At 61.9% G+C, this 14,414-nt stretch overlaps 1 protein-coding gene across 1 annotated transcript; it reads right to left on the bottom strand.

The window, feature by feature from the left end:
* Positions 1–908: 908 nt before the first annotated feature.
* On the bottom strand, positions 909–12,430 carry SEMA3G (semaphorin 3G). Its single transcript, XM_086469972.1, has 16 exons — positions 12,343–12,430; positions 8,052–8,212; positions 6,932–6,994; positions 5,362–5,481; positions 4,606–4,696; positions 4,380–4,496; positions 4,003–4,145; positions 3,809–3,923; positions 3,634–3,703; positions 3,306–3,450; positions 2,791–3,022; positions 2,623–2,714; positions 2,315–2,356; positions 1,904–2,129; positions 1,452–1,591; positions 909–1,373 (listed from the first exon to the last, which is right to left on the bottom strand). The coding sequence occupies exons 1-16, from the start codon at positions 12,428–12,430 to the stop codon at positions 909–911; spliced, it is 2,310 nt and encodes a 769-aa protein (XP_086326098.1).
* Positions 12,431–14,414: the final 1,984 nt, after the last annotated feature.

The raw sequence follows: 14,414 nt of genomic DNA, 5'->3' as shown, positions 1-14,414 counted from the left end.
AAGTCCCCCAAACCAGCCTTGTCCCACCCAGACCTGCAGGGCCATCAACCAGCAGAAACACACCCAGGCTGGGGTGCAGCCCCCGCCCCCCCAAACTGTGCTGGGGGGCCATATTCTTCTGCATGTCCCTGCTCCCGTCCTGGCACAGCGATGGTGGTGGCATCAGTGCCTCTCCCGTGTTTACCCAGGAACAGGTCTAACCTGTGCCCAGCCGTTTGCTTTCCTCCCTGTCCCTGCCCAGCCCTAAAACAGTCTGTGGCTGGCGGGGGGACGGAGGGGAAGGAGGGGAGCTGCACTCAGACACAGGCTGGCACTGCTGAGCGTGTCCTGGTGCCACAAGGAAGGAGCCCTATCCCCCACGGTATACCCCGGGTGGCACAGCACAGCCCCGGCTCCCCAGGCACAATGGATGACAGGGCTTATCCTTGGGGTGATGCTCATTTTTCCCGCGCCATGAGAGAAGGCAGCACCTTCCCCAGGCCCCGTGCTGGCATGGAAAGAGCCTGGAGCTGTCAGCTGCTCCCTGCGGCACCATGCTCGGACTCTTTATTTTTGGAGAAAGCCAGGCAGCAAGCTCCCTGGGGTGATGGCACAGTGGTGGCACCGTGCCTGCAGAGCCCCAACCCACCCCAGTGGCTGTGGCCCCACAACTGCCACAGCACCCAGCAAGAGCAAGGGGAGACCAATGTGTCCCACCACGCCACCCATTTTGGAGGTGGCCCTGCAGCCACTGAGGGTAACGGGGGCCTGCCCAGGAGCTGGCCCTGGCATCCCATCCACCGCAGCCAGGGGGACCGAGCTGGTGCCGCTGCAAGCCACTTGCCAAGGCAGGAGGCCCCCAGGGCCGCCAGTGGCACAGGCAGCTGGTCCTTGCCCATGGCCACCCCACATCCATTACCCTGCCCTCTCTAAGTGCCCACCACTTGCCGAGGCACGCGGTTCCTCTCACTGTGTGGTTTGGCCATTCGTCTGTTCTTGCCCACATCCACACCAGCCAGGGCGTGCTTGCCCTGGGCCAGCTTGCTCTTGCGGTGGTGGGGGCGGCTGCCACACCAGAGGTGGGCACAGTACTCCTCCACCCGCCGCAGGTTTTGGGAGCTGATGAGGTGCATGATGTCCTTGAACCAGGTTTTGGGAGCATGTGGTGCGAGCCGGGGCTCGAGGCAAGGCAGGCGTGGGCGCTCGTCCCCCCGCTCCTGGGGAAAGGTGTGCACCAGCTGCTCGCTAGTGATCACCTCCAAGGCTGTCTTGGCCACCGTCTGGGTGAAGCCATGCTCCAGTGTTTTGCAGTAGTAGATGCCGGCGTCGTCGCGGTGCAGCTTGCGGAAGAGTAGCCCTTGCTCCGTCTGCAGGATCCGCTCGTCCGTCTTCACCTGTTGGCCACCACAAGGTTGGGAGGGGTCTGGGTCCAGCCCCATGTCCCTCCCATGTCTTCGCAAGGGGAGCCTCACCTCGTCCCGCTGCTCATCAGGGGGCCTCTGGACAAACCACTGCACGCTGGCCTGCGGGGACCGGGGTGTGCACTCCAGGAAGGTGCTGTTGTTCTCTGCCCCGTACAGCACCTTCTCCTCAACGCTCGCAAAATCATCCACTGGGGTGAAGACAGACACGGGCTCACAAGGAGGGCAGAGCCAGGCTTCCACATGCCGGGCTGTCAGATCCCCCCCCAGGCCACTGTGTGGCTTCAGTCCCCTTCTCCCCCTCTCCCCAGGGACAGATCCGAGCCCCAGCAACACCCACCTTCTCTTGGGGCACCCCTCAGTCTATACAACCGGAAGACAAGGGTGGCCCAGCCCACACGGGATGGCTGCAAGGCCCTCTGCATGCCAAGGGCTGTGGATGCCAAGACATCTCGAGGCACCTGGACAAGGCCCTCAGGCCTGTGGAACCCCTAGTCTCTCACCAGTCAGGTTCTGGTCCAGACACTGATGCACAGGGTTGCCATGGCGGATGTCCTGGCGGCGATAGCGGCGCTTGCCAGAGGGCTGGTAGTGTGTGCAGGCAGTGCCGTCCCAGGCACAATAGGGATCCCTGGCCAGGCAGCATTCGGCACAAGCTATGCCATAGGTCTCGCACCGGTGCAGCTGTACCTGAGCCACCCCCAGGCTGGACCCCACGTAGAGCGTTTGCTGGGGAAATGGCACCGAGATGGTGATGCCAGCAGCCCCCACAGGCACAGCACCCAGGGTCCCCAGCTGGGACCCCGCTGGGGGCAAGCACCATGCGGGCTTTGAGAGGCTGGTGACAACAGCTCAGTCCCTCCTGGTCACCTGCCCTGTCCCCAGCCCTGTGGCCAAGCTGTGTCCATACTCACGCGCTTGACGGAGATCTCCATCTGGGTGATGGGCACAGGCACCTGCAGGGAAGGAGAGCAGACATGAGGCTGGCAAAAGCCTCTCTGTGGAGAGCCTGGATTGTTCAGCAACACCAGGGCTTTCAGGGGGCACCAGGAATGTTATGGGGAGGGTGAAAACACCCCCAGCCGCCCACTGCCCTTACAGCCCTGAGAACTCCCAGTGCCCAAAAGTGCGGTGACAGCCCTGAGCCTCCGTCCCCATCTGTGTTCCCAACCTGAGCCCACCTTGCTGCCCCCTCCTTTGCAAGCAGGGCAGCAAACAGTACCTTAAAAACCTGCAGATCCTCCAGGACAACTTCCTCAGTCGTGGCCAAGCTCGTCTTCTGCAGGACCACCACCTTCAGCACTGAGCCGGTATCTGTAGGGAGGAGGAGGAAGATGGCAGTGTGCCCCAGACTCGGGGCTCCTTCCTGCACACCACTCCTGCTGCTCACCCGTCCCGAGGAAGAGGACATCATGCTGCCCATCTTCGGCCTCCACCCGGTCCACCACGAGCTGGCGCAGGCGGTGGGGCAGGTCGGTCTTCACTAGGAGGGGCCGTCGGTGCTGGGAATACACAGACTTGTACATCAGGGGGTGAGCACGGACAAAGTGCAGCACCTCGTCAGGGAAGTCCTTGGTGGTGCCGTACTGCCGCCGGGGCTGGTTGGTGGTCTTGCTGGGACACTGCAGAGATGAGAGGGGACCAACTCAGCCCTACCACCGCAGCACCCATCCTTCCTTCCCCCTCCATGACCCTGCAGAGCTGGTTTGGGTCCCTCCCCACCTTTCAATTTGGGATAAGTCTTCTCCACCTCTTTGCCAGACCTCAGTCCCTAACTGTCCCAAGGTGGATCCCATAGGGAGCCCATGCCAGCAGGTGAGAAGATGGGGGATTGGCCCCACCCCCCCCCCCGTAAAGAGCAATCGGGGGAGCAAAGGGGACCCAGAGCTCCAGGGAGTCACTCACCACGCCTGGCCGTGGGTAGGGCACCCTGCCCTCGTAGGCACTCCACTGGTGGTGGGGGCTCTCGCGGTGGGCGAAGGGCCCATTGAAGACCTCCCGGATGTCGGCCATGCGGTACACGCAGACAGCGGAGCCCTGGAAGACATGGCTGAAAGGGGATGGTGAGTGGGGTGAGCAGAGAGCCATGCTCAGCGCCAGTGGCATCGGTGTGGGGCACGAAAGCACCAACATCTCCGTACAGGGCAGAGCTGGCAGAGGTTGGGAGACAGCCAGCAGCCACGTGGTGATGGTGACAGGGCAGGTCATGAGTGGCTGCGGCTGGATCACCCACCTGATGGTGCTGAAGAGTGCATAGATCTCTGGGTTCTTCCCATCCTTGGTCCTCAGCAAGAAGACATCCTCTGGGGATGAAACCATGGGGTTTCTCCTGGAAGCAGAGGGGCTTCCCGAAGCCACCAACTAAGGGACAAGCTCTGGTGAGGTCCCCAGCTCCATGCACCCCTTACCCAGCTCATCGAAGTGGGTGTCAATGCCACCGGGGCCAGGGACAGAGCACACCAGCCGGGCTTTGTTGAAGGTACTCCACTTGTTGACTAGCACCCTTTGACCACCAGCATCGTTCTGCAGGGACAGGAAGCATCAGGGACACCACTGTGACTTGGCACATCCTTGTCCCCTGTGGTCCCCACCAGCATCTTACCACGCAGACCCGTGCCACCCGGCTGACGATGGCGTGCTCCTTGCTGTCTGTCTCCACCACCTTCTCCGTGAAGAAGAAATAGGCTTTGTCGTTGTCCCGGTCATCGTTGTCCGGGATCAAGTGGGCTGCCACAAATTTGGGGTCTACAAGCAAGAGCCAGCCGCGTCAGGTGGTGTGAGAGGGCACGGCCACTGACTCTGGACCCCCACACCATGCTGGAGGACCCCCAGACTCTGCTGCCCCAGTGCCTTTCCTTGCGTGTACCTGGCATGGGGGATGCTGCACTATGGCCAGCAGATGCCCCGGCCACCACAAGGCTTGTGGTCCCCAGCATTAGCCCAGCTGGGGAGGATGGAGGGGCAGAGGGGAGCCGTTACCATTGAGTAAGCGCTGGTCCACCTCAGTGCGCAAGGCGGAGCGGGTCCCTGTGCTGCGGAAGATACCGGGATCACGGCCCAAGAAATCTGCTGTGAGGCCAGTGTAGAGCTCCCCACCTGGCAAAGACACCCCACCACGGGGCTGAAAGCCAGCCCTGGTTGGGATAGGGACCATCCCTGGTCCTGGCACCCCAAAGGCTCTCGGTTCCCAAGGAAGACAACCCACCGATGACAGTGCTGGCAAAAGCATGGCTGGGCTCATGTGGGCACCTGCCCCGGCCGGTCTCCACGCTGGCAGGATCCAGGCTGAAGACGTGCTGGGCGAGAGGGTGCAGGCAGGGAGCAGGCAGGTGAGCCCCCACCTGTGCCACAGCCATGGGGCCGTGCCTGGGCATGCAGGGGCCGGGGCTGGTCCCTGCCCAGCTCACGGGCACCTTGCTGCAAGCATCCATAGCCCCAGTGCTCCCAAAGGGACCATCTGGAAGTGGGATCCATGGGTTTTGAGGGAAGTCTGATCCTATGAGGATGCACAGGACCCACCAGCCCCACCACTTGCCCCTCAGCCTGGCCAGAGGCAGGGGTCCCACTGACAGCACAGCACCAGGCTGCGAGGAGAGAACAGGGGGCCCTGCCATTCCACCCCAGCCAACCTGATTTATGAGCAGCAAGCTGGGAGAGGAGGAAATGCCACCCATGCCACAGCCCCTGGCAGGACACCAGCCCCAGGGGACAGATCTGGAAAGGCGATGCCAGGCCAGAAAGCTGGGGTAGCTGGGGAGGGTGTAGCAAAAGGGCAAAGGAGCAACAGGGAGCTGGTTGCTGACACCCCCCGCTAGTATTCAGCATGGGGCAAACACTGCCTCCAGCATCCCCACGCAGTCCCGAAGCCCCCCAGGAGGGAGGCAGACGATGGGAATCTACCTCCCAGGGGTGTCCTGCTGGGGCTGCTCAGGATGAGCACCTCACCACGGTGCTGCCCTACCTCACCACGGTGCCCCACGTAGACGAAGGCGCAGATAGGGTGGAAGGCGCCCGTCCCGCAGGCCAGCAAGTGCGTCCGGTTGTAGGGGTGCAGCACACGGACATAGTTGGCACAGTCAGTCTGGCAGGACAGCAGGGGAGGGGAAGGGTGGTGAGGGGCTTGGTGCTTTGCCTGCCCCCAGCTCCCTGCCTCTGGCTGGGGACCTACAACAAGGGGTGAGCCCCAGCCCTGGCTCCCTGGGCTACACTCAGGCTCTCTGCCTTCACTCCAGTGCCAGTGGTGCAAGATGGCAGCTTGCACCCACCGACAGGGCTTGCACAGAATTCATCTGGGTGGACCCCAGCCCATTGCAAAAGATTGGGGCTTTTTACTGGTTCTTGTGCCACTGAGAGCATCCCTGGGGGAACCACACATGATCCAGCTGGCACCTGGGCATCTCCTGCCCATGGGCACCCATGTGCTCACCCCATCACACAGCCCACGCCGGCCAGGGGAGCAAGGTCCCAGCAGCAGCTCCTACAATGGCCCCAAATCCCTGGGGACCCTCCTCTTCCCGGCGCCCAGGACGTGACCAGATGCAGGGACATCCTTCCCCATTGTGTCCCTGCTCACACAGGGGAGGAAACAAAAGGAGGAAATGCAGGAGACGGAGACGGATACCCACGGGCATCCTCAGCTGCCTCCAAGACAGCCACGATTGCTGCTGTCTGGGATTGTCCCCTTCTACCAGGACCCAGTAGCAATGACAGCCCTGGGGCCACAGACCTGCCACCTCTGACCTTGTGCAGTCTCTCCTGACAGTTCCCACTGGAAAAGGGCTCCCATCCTTCTCCCACTCAGGCACCACCACCGTTAGCTCAGCAGCTCTCCCTGGACACCACCAGCCCTGCCTGACCCACATCGTTCCCCCCCAGCAGGACGGGAGGCCCCTTGTCTGCTGGGAACACCGCCACCGAGCTGCCCCGGGGGTTCCCAGCCTCCCCGCTGTTTATTTTCCCTTTGCAAAGAGCCTCTAAAATAGCAAGTTAAAAAAAAAAAAAGTGTTCAAGAAAAATAAAAAATTGAGCCTGCCCCGGCTTGCATCTGTCGGTGAGAGCTTGTAAAATAAACACGCAGAGCGGGACGGGGACTCTCGGGAGCAATTCGTCTGGGCTGGGGGAGCCTTGGGGACTTTCTCCCCACCATAATCCTGTTTCATATTGGGGCAGGGGGGATGCAAATAGTAGTAAGGTTTGGGGAGCGAGGTCACTGAACCTGAGCGAGTTACAGATTTCCCACCGTTGGGGACAGCCAGGATGAGCCAGACCACATCGTTGGGGGCTGGAGCACAGCACAGGGCTTTTGGTCACTCCACGCATGGCGAGGCTTGGTTACTGAGCCTCTGCCTCAGTTTCGCTTGTGCACTGGGATAGTCCCTTGCTCTACTCCAGCATTAACTGGTCTGCGATCCCCACAGGGCAATCCTCAGCAGCATGGCATGGCATAGCCCTGGTGTCAGGGGAGGCAGCTGGCACCAGGGCATAAGGGGACCCCACAGCTCAGGGCAGAGCACACATGAGGCAAGACTCACCCCTGGGTCCTTCCCCTTCCGAAAACACTCCTCCGTCTGTCCAGGGAGGGGCGGCCAGTAGATCTGAAACACAAAGGACCTGTTGGAGCAGGGAGGGGGAATAGCAGGGACCCAGCCTTGCAAATACACATCCAGGCTGCTGATGGCATGGGGATGGAGAGAGGGACAGAGAAAGGGACTAACAGCTCCCCGGAGCCCACCCAGCCCAGGGCTCCCACCCTGTGACCCAGAGCAGGACCTTTCCTCCTGGGGAGGTGCACCCTGGCAGTCACAGCCTGCAGCCAGGCTGGATTTGGGTGGTCACACTGGGGATGGCCAGAGCTGACCTGTAAGGGGATGGACTTGTGGGTGGCCTGGGGGAAGGGTGCTGAGGGACAGTAGGGGGCAATGGAGCCCGAGTTCCCCGCAGCCTGTGGCAGCTCTTGAACCAAGGGCAGCTTGGATACACAAGCCCTTGACCCCATGGCAGTGACCCAGCACACTAAGGGGCACTTCATTTCCTTCTCAGCTTTCTTTGGCTAGAAATGGTCCAGGAGCCATGTTTGAAAAACAAGAAGTCAAAATGGAGAGGGTGAAGGAGGAGGGGAGCCACCACTCAGTATCACCGCTCTGGTCCGTCAGCTCTCCCACTGAGGAACCAGGGGAGGAGGTCTGGGGGCTTTGCTAGCTGAGCCCTAGCACAGCGCATTGCAATGATGGATGCTTTTAGCTCCTTGTCTCTGCAGGCTTTCAGCTGTATATTTGGCCCATGAAGGGGGTGCCCAGATGGGGATGGCAGCACTCAGTCTCCCAATGGCAGCTTTATAGGAGAGTGGGGTCTGAGACCCCACTCAACACCCAGGAATCACCGGTGAACTGCACCACTGGCCTCCCAGGCTGCCAACTACGACTAATTGCCAACTAATTGCCCTCCAGTCCCCACAGCCAGCCCGCACTTGCCAGGCAGGACAAGTTTTTGGATACATTTCAGGGCTTGAGATGGGGACATCCCCAGGGCAGGTCATGTTTCTGGGTGACTAAACCTGGCTCGGTTGGGCACTGTCCACTCAGAGGGACGAGGGGTCAACAGGGGCCAGGGTGGAGATGGAGACCCTGGGGTGCTCAGCAGGACCCAACTTACCTCCCTAGTGTCTGTGCTGGCCCTGTCCAGGAGCAGGGAGTAAAGTGCATCCTTCCCCCCAATGAAGAGCCGGTCACGGTACTCATCCAGGTAGAGGGATCGGAAGCCCGGAAAGCCTCGGTGGCCGAAAAAGAGGACGGAGCGGTTGGTGCCCAAAAGCTCTGCCAGGGAGGGAGGGAAGTGTCAGAAGGAGCCACCCCAGCCCAGAAGACCCACAGGGCTCTGTAAGCATGGCTTGTCCCAAGTGTCCCCTCCCAGTTGTGGGCACAAGTGCTTGCCTTGAGCCTGGGGGACATTCGGCTCCTTGGTAGCCCCCACCATGTCCCTCCATTTGCTGCGCACGCCAGGGTCCCCCAGCTGCATTCGAACACCAGCTCACAGCCCACTCAGCTGGGACAGCGCAGCCCCGGGGCCCCAAGATGTCACCCAGTGCGTGGACAGGAGGGAAAAGTGATGGATAAGGTCCCACGGCTAAGTGCCCTCACACGCCCCTGGGACACCCCTCCCACCTGGGGGCCAGCCACCGGAGTGTGCTGCAGCAAAGGGGCATTGTGGCAAGGAAAAACAGACAGGGGCAACACAATGGCAGGTGCCAAGTAGGCTCCCAGCCCCACAAACACCCTTCACACCTGCTTGGGGTGAAAGGATGCTGAGACCCCCACTCTAGTGGCAGCACCAAGTGGTCCTGGCCCTTGTAAGGAGTGAGCAGAGGGCTGCGGTGGGTGCAGAGGCAGGAGGGTCCCTCTGAACTTCTGGTTCTGAGTACCCCAGGGCCAGCAGTAGAGCTGCTCCCAGCCTCTGCAGACAGCAGCATCCATCTCTGTCCCTTCTTGGAGGTGCAGGCATCCCAGCCTCACCCTGCCCGAGGTGCTGCTCTTCCTCCCAGCCTAGGACAAAACAGCAGAGCCGGCAGGCTGCAAGGTCCCAAACAAGTTTGCCCCCATCAAGGTTTGGCTGAACCACCCCGGACTCCTACCACAGCTGTGCCAACATGAGTCGGGGCGTGCGAAAGTCTGGTGAAGGCTGTGCCATGCCGTCAGCCCCAGGCTGGACTCACAGGGAGCCCGGGAGGCTGGCGAGAGTGGACACTGGGTGGGCAGAAAGTGGGTCCTGCCCCCGCCCTGGGTGCCAGCCGGGGACACAATAGCAGGTACCCAGCCAGTGCCATGAGGAAACCGGCACACAAAGCCGGTTGCCGCCACCACCAGGCCTCACTGTCAGGGAGGCTTCCTCCCCACAGCACTGGGACAGCACCTGTGGGGAGACAGCAGCATGGGGACGCTCTGTCCCTGGGATGGGCATCACATCCCAAAGCAACAGGCTCTGACAGTCAAGGCTCCCAAAGCAGGTCCAAGCCCAAATCCTGCGGAATGCCGAGGGGACGCTCATGGTGATGATGCTGTGGGGATAGTGGCACAACTTATTCCCAGTGGGAAATTACTTTTGGGGTCAACAAGCCAAAAACCCCGGCAGGGTGGTGCCCACCCAGCTGTGCAGAGAGAGAGGGCAGGAGGGAGCAGCTCCACTTCACCAAGCTCTGAAATCCTGTCCCAGCGACGGCCCCAATCACGGGCCAGGCCACTGTGACCACCGGACGGATGAAGAGGAGGACAAAGCGCCATTGATGAGCACAGCCGTGTCCCCAGACACCCTCTGCCAGGGAAGGCTGCCAGCCGCCACTGCTGACGCCAGGGAGTCCCCCTGCCTTGGCATCCCCTACGCATGTCCCCATGAGAGGGGACGTGGCACTGGGACAAGCCCAGCTTCCAGCAGCCCAGGACACTGGGGTACCAAGCTCGGCTCTTGCTGGGAGGGACATCCATCACCTCCAATGAGGAGGTGGCCAGCGGTACAATGCCATCATCTTGGTGGGAAATGCCTCTTCTGGGACCTGCATGGGAGACGAGGTCAATCCCCAGACAGGGACACAGCCACTTCCACCCAATCACACACAGCTCCCACCCCTGCCAAGTTGCTCAAGGGCAGTCCCAGTGCCCTAAGTGGTGATGCTGGTGACATGGAGGAATACAGCCCCAGTGGCTCCATCCTCACTGGGAAGACCCCTGTGCCTGCAAGCAGAGCTGGCACCAGGCATCGAGGGCCCCCCCAGCCCCATCTCCCAGGAGGTACCCTACTCTCTGTGCCCTCCCAGCATCTCGAGTCCTCCTGTATCACCAGGCTCAGGCCGGGAAAACACTGTCATCTCCTTCTATTCTTGCCCTGCAATAATATTTTCCCAGCTCAGAATAACATTGGCAAAGTCGTCGGGCTCCTTTTATTGTTTCAGGCGAGGCTTCCCCTTCTGCTCCAGCCCTGGCAAATTCTTCCTGTGCCTCAGGTTACATGGGCTCGGGGCACCTTCTCCTTCCCCAGCTTCATCTGCCCAGGGAGGAGCACCCTGCCATGCCCCATCCATCCCCAGGGTGTGGATCCCATAGGAGCCCCCCCCGGGCGGGGAGCCCCTCCGGGGGGGACAGCAGAGAGCTCGGAGAGCACCAGGCTGTGCTGCGATGCTCCTGGCGCATGCAGCAGCAAAATGCTCTTTCCCCTCTTGCACAAGCCACTGCTGGAAGTCAAAGCAGAAGGAAAAGAGCAGCTTGAAGTGAGAGGGAGAGCTGGGGATGCAGCCACCCCTGCACCCATGGCACAACACCTTCCCCTATGGCCCCCTCCAAACGTTGCCCCACAGCCAGAGCCGCTGGCCACACACAGCCCAGGCCAACAAGCTAAGAGGAAGAACCTTCATTTCCCCCCAGTTCTCATTTCAAGAAGCTTCTAATGGTTTTAATTGAAATTTTCATTTTCTTTTTCTTCCCTCCAGGGAGAAGGCGGTGGCAGAATTTGTTTCATGGGAAATTTCAGTTTCTGTTTCCAATTTGGAAGAGGAACAGAATAATCAGCTTAAGAATTGAAAAAAAAAAACTTCAAAAGGTTGCTCACTCCCTGCAGGAGGCCGAGGAGCCCGCCCAGCCCCGGGGAGCCCCTCACACCTGGGGAATGGCACAGCCGGATTTCGGCTGGTGTGGATCAGACACTGAGCTAGACCCTGAGCCCCATGACCAAGCTCTGCTGGGACCCCAGACCTCCTAGCCCTGCTGCCAAACCCAACCTGAGGACACCAGATCCCATCACATGGCAGAGCCAGGAGCCATCCCAAGTGCCTGCCACCTCCCAGGGTAAGCAGGGCCACTGCATGCCTCGGTTTCCCCCTTTCAACAGGGAGGTAGACCCTGGGGCCGCCCGGTCTGCCCCAGGACAGAGCCAGGGACGCAGCCAGCCTGTGCCCCAGGGCTGTGGGTCCCCAACCCAGGCAGCACAAGGGCAGATGGCAGCTTTTCCCTGACACAGGGACGTGCTCTGTGCTCCTGGGGTTCTCCGAGAGCTGGGCTCCCCCTCTTCGGGAAGAGGGAAGCTGTGCATTACACGATTGATTTTTTTTTTTTTTTTTTTTTTTTTTTTTTTTTAGAGCAGCTTCATTGCTTTTAGGAAGGAAGGAAGGAGATTGGGGTGCTCTGCACTCCTCTGTCAAGTTTGACTGGAAGCAGCCCCTGGATTAAGCTGGCAGAGCAGGGCATGCAGCGAGCCAGAGCAGGATCACGGGGAGAGTTTTAATTAAAACCAACCACTCCCAGCGCAGCACCCCAAGGGCCCCCCTGGCCCCCCAGCACCCACCCCCCAGCACGGGGAGGCTCAGAAGGTGCCCAGGCTGAGCAGCACCCAGGGGTCCCGCCGGGCAGCATCGGCCGGCTCCCACCCAGCCTCGGGCAGGATGCTGAGCACCCACGGGGATGCCCACGCCAGGGGAGCACCCACCCACCGTAGCACCCACCCAACCCGCATGGCAGGGCGTGCCGGTGCCAGAGCAGGTCCGTGCCTCAGTTTCCCCCTGCTCCACGTGGGAGACGATCCCTCGTGGGACTCGGCGGGGACGGCCCGGAGCCCGGCGGCGCATCCCCCAGCAGTCACCCAACACCCAGTTCTCCCCACTTCCTCCTCCTCCTCGGAGAACCCACACGTCCCGCGTGGGGACGGGGTGGGGTGCAGAGCAGCCACCTACCGAAACCCCAGCCCAAACCGAGCCCCCAGAGCAAGGTGCCGCCGCCCCCGCCCTCCCCAAAAAAAAAAAAAAAAGCCCATAAATCCGCAATTCGGGCGCAGCGCCCACAGCTGAGGCTCCCCAAGCCCCTACCTGGCCCCCGGCAGGGGTGGGCTAAGGACACCCCCTATGTGGGCAGGCCCCCCACCCCAAGCCCCCCGCCTCCCCGCAGCAGGTGCCCCCCGCCCGGCTCACCGCGGTAGGGCAGGCGGAGCCGGGGCAGGCTGCGCCCCGCCGCCAGCAGCGCAGCCCCCAGCCAGCACACCGACACCGACACCCGCATCCCGCCGCCGCTCCCGGGGCTGCCGGTGGCACAGAGCTTTTATGGGGCCGCCATCCGACCGCCCCCGGCCCGCCTCGGCCCGCCCCGGCCCGGCCCCGCCACCCCCCCACCCCATTGCCCGTGGCGGTGGGGATGCACGGGGAGAGGGGGTGGTGTCGTGCGGGGCAGGATGGCCCCATCCCCTCGGGGGGGCACCGAGAGCTCTGCACACCCCCAGATCATCGCCTGCCACTAGCGGTTTAGGCTTTGCTGCAGCCCCCCGCCTTCAAAGAAGTCACCCTGACAGCCCCTCCAGCTCATCCCTGAGGATGGGGAGCAAGAGGGGGGAAGCTGGGGTCTCAGGCCTGTCCCCTGAGAAGGACACTCAGGGTGGGGTGATCTCCAAGCACCAGCAAGCACCCGCTCTTTGGTCTCATCTCAGTGGCCAGGCAAGCTGGGGACACCAGGCCTGTTGGGGAAGGAGGCTGAGCAGGATCGAGGGAGGCACGGGGTGCCATATGCAGCCTTGGTGCATGCACAAGGCGAGGGATGGGGTAGTGGGGATGCACTGCTGTCTGCCTGCCAAGAGGCCTGCTCACCTGCACCCTGAGCGGGGACCCCGGCTGGCAAGCAGGACCCCATGGCACCCGCGCTGCTCCCATGCCATCCTCTGCCAGGGCTGCAGGGTCAGGGGCCGTGGCCCTGTGAGACATCAGAGCAACCACACAGGCTTCCCCAGGGAGCCTCAGTGCACAGGCAGGTGTCCCCCCACTCCCAAAAGCATTGGACTTCCCCCCACCCTGGGCGGAGGGGAAGGAGCTGAGGAGCTGGTGGCTTCTCCATTACCACTGCACTCTTTCCTGCTCCCAGCCTGGCACAGGGGGAAACTTCATTAGCTGCAGCCCCCAAGGGTTGCAGTAGCTTTAATAATTAAAACAGAGGGCAAGAGGATGGGGGGGCCTCATCTCACCCTCAGCCTTTTGTAATGGAGCAGCTCTGCAAGTCCCCTGACCCAGGTAAACCCACTCCAATTTGGCTCAGCAAGCCCTCGGCTGGCGCTTGTCCTGGCTAACCCAGGGAAGATCACAGGGCCGGGCGCACAGAGTGGCTCTGGGACAAATCCAGCACCCCTGGGTGCTGGGGAGCAGCACAGCGCCAGCAAGAGCCAGGAGATGCAGCCCGCAGGCAGCTCTGGCAGATAAGCAGAGGCTGCCTGCCCAGACCCGCACACTGCCTGCCCTGACCAGAGAGTTTTGGGGAGCGGCACCGTGGCAGGAGCTGATAGGAGGGAGGGAGCAGGATGAACCCCAGCACCACCGGCTGCTCCTGCTCCCACAGGTACCCTGAGGCTGATCTGGAGCAGAGGCTCCCGAGGAGCAGCCTCACAGCCTGCCTGGACAGGATCCTGCCCGCAGCACCATCTCCCAGCCCAATGAACCCAGGGAAGAGGGGACTACCCCAGCAGACCCCACCGTGCCGAGGAAATCTGTGGTGCCTGGGCTCCCTGAGACGCCACGGGCAGTGCCACGGACAGACAGAACCCTCCGTTCCTGGCCATGCTTACCGAGGAGTTTTATTGACTTGCACAGGGAGGACGGGCAGCACTGGCCCCAGCTCCCCTGGCAAGCAGGCAGGGAGGCAGGATGATGAGGTGTGGGCAAGCATAGTGGGGCACCAGCCAGCCCCTTCCCCTCAGCCAGTGCAGCCAGAGGTGGTATAGGGGCAGGGGGAGGCACCACTGACACCAGGAAAGGCAGGAGGCACCGGGGCAAGGGGGACACAATCCCCAGGGGGTGGTTGGGACCCAGATTTCAAGGGCACAGCCAGGACACGCAGCACAGGCATCATCATTGGGCCAGCCCTGAGCACAGCCAACGTGGCATGATGGAATCTGCATCCCCCAACACGCTGGGAGGCATTTGCTGTGCCTACCCTCTGCTCCCTTTTTTTAAAGCCTTGAACCCCACTGCTTGGCATCCCGCCATCCTGCCCCTCGCTGGGGTGT

Source organism: Leptosomus discolor, chromosome 9 (assembly GCF_034619465.1).
Source record: "Leptosomus discolor isolate bLepDis1 chromosome 9, bLepDis1.hap2, whole genome shotgun sequence".
NCBI classification, from domain to species: domain Eukaryota; kingdom Metazoa; phylum Chordata; class Aves; order Leptosomiformes; family Leptosomidae; genus Leptosomus; species Leptosomus discolor.
Note: the sequence above shows the minus strand (reverse complement) of the source record. Positions and strands in the feature narration are given on the sequence as shown.

Coding starts and splice junctions, on each gene's coding strand:
- SEMA3G (XM_086469972.1), bottom strand. CDS start 12,430: ATGCGGGTGTCGGTGTCGGTGTGCTGGCTGGGGGCTGCGCTGCTGGCG. Junction 4,697..5,361: donor ACGTGGGGCACCGTGGTGAG/GTAGGGCAGCAC, acceptor CCTCTCGCCCAG/CACGTCTTCAGCCTGGATCC. Junction 2,130..2,314: donor TGGAGATCTCCGTCAAGCGC/GTGAGTATGGAC, acceptor CCATTTCCCCAG/CAAACGCTCTACGTGGGGTC.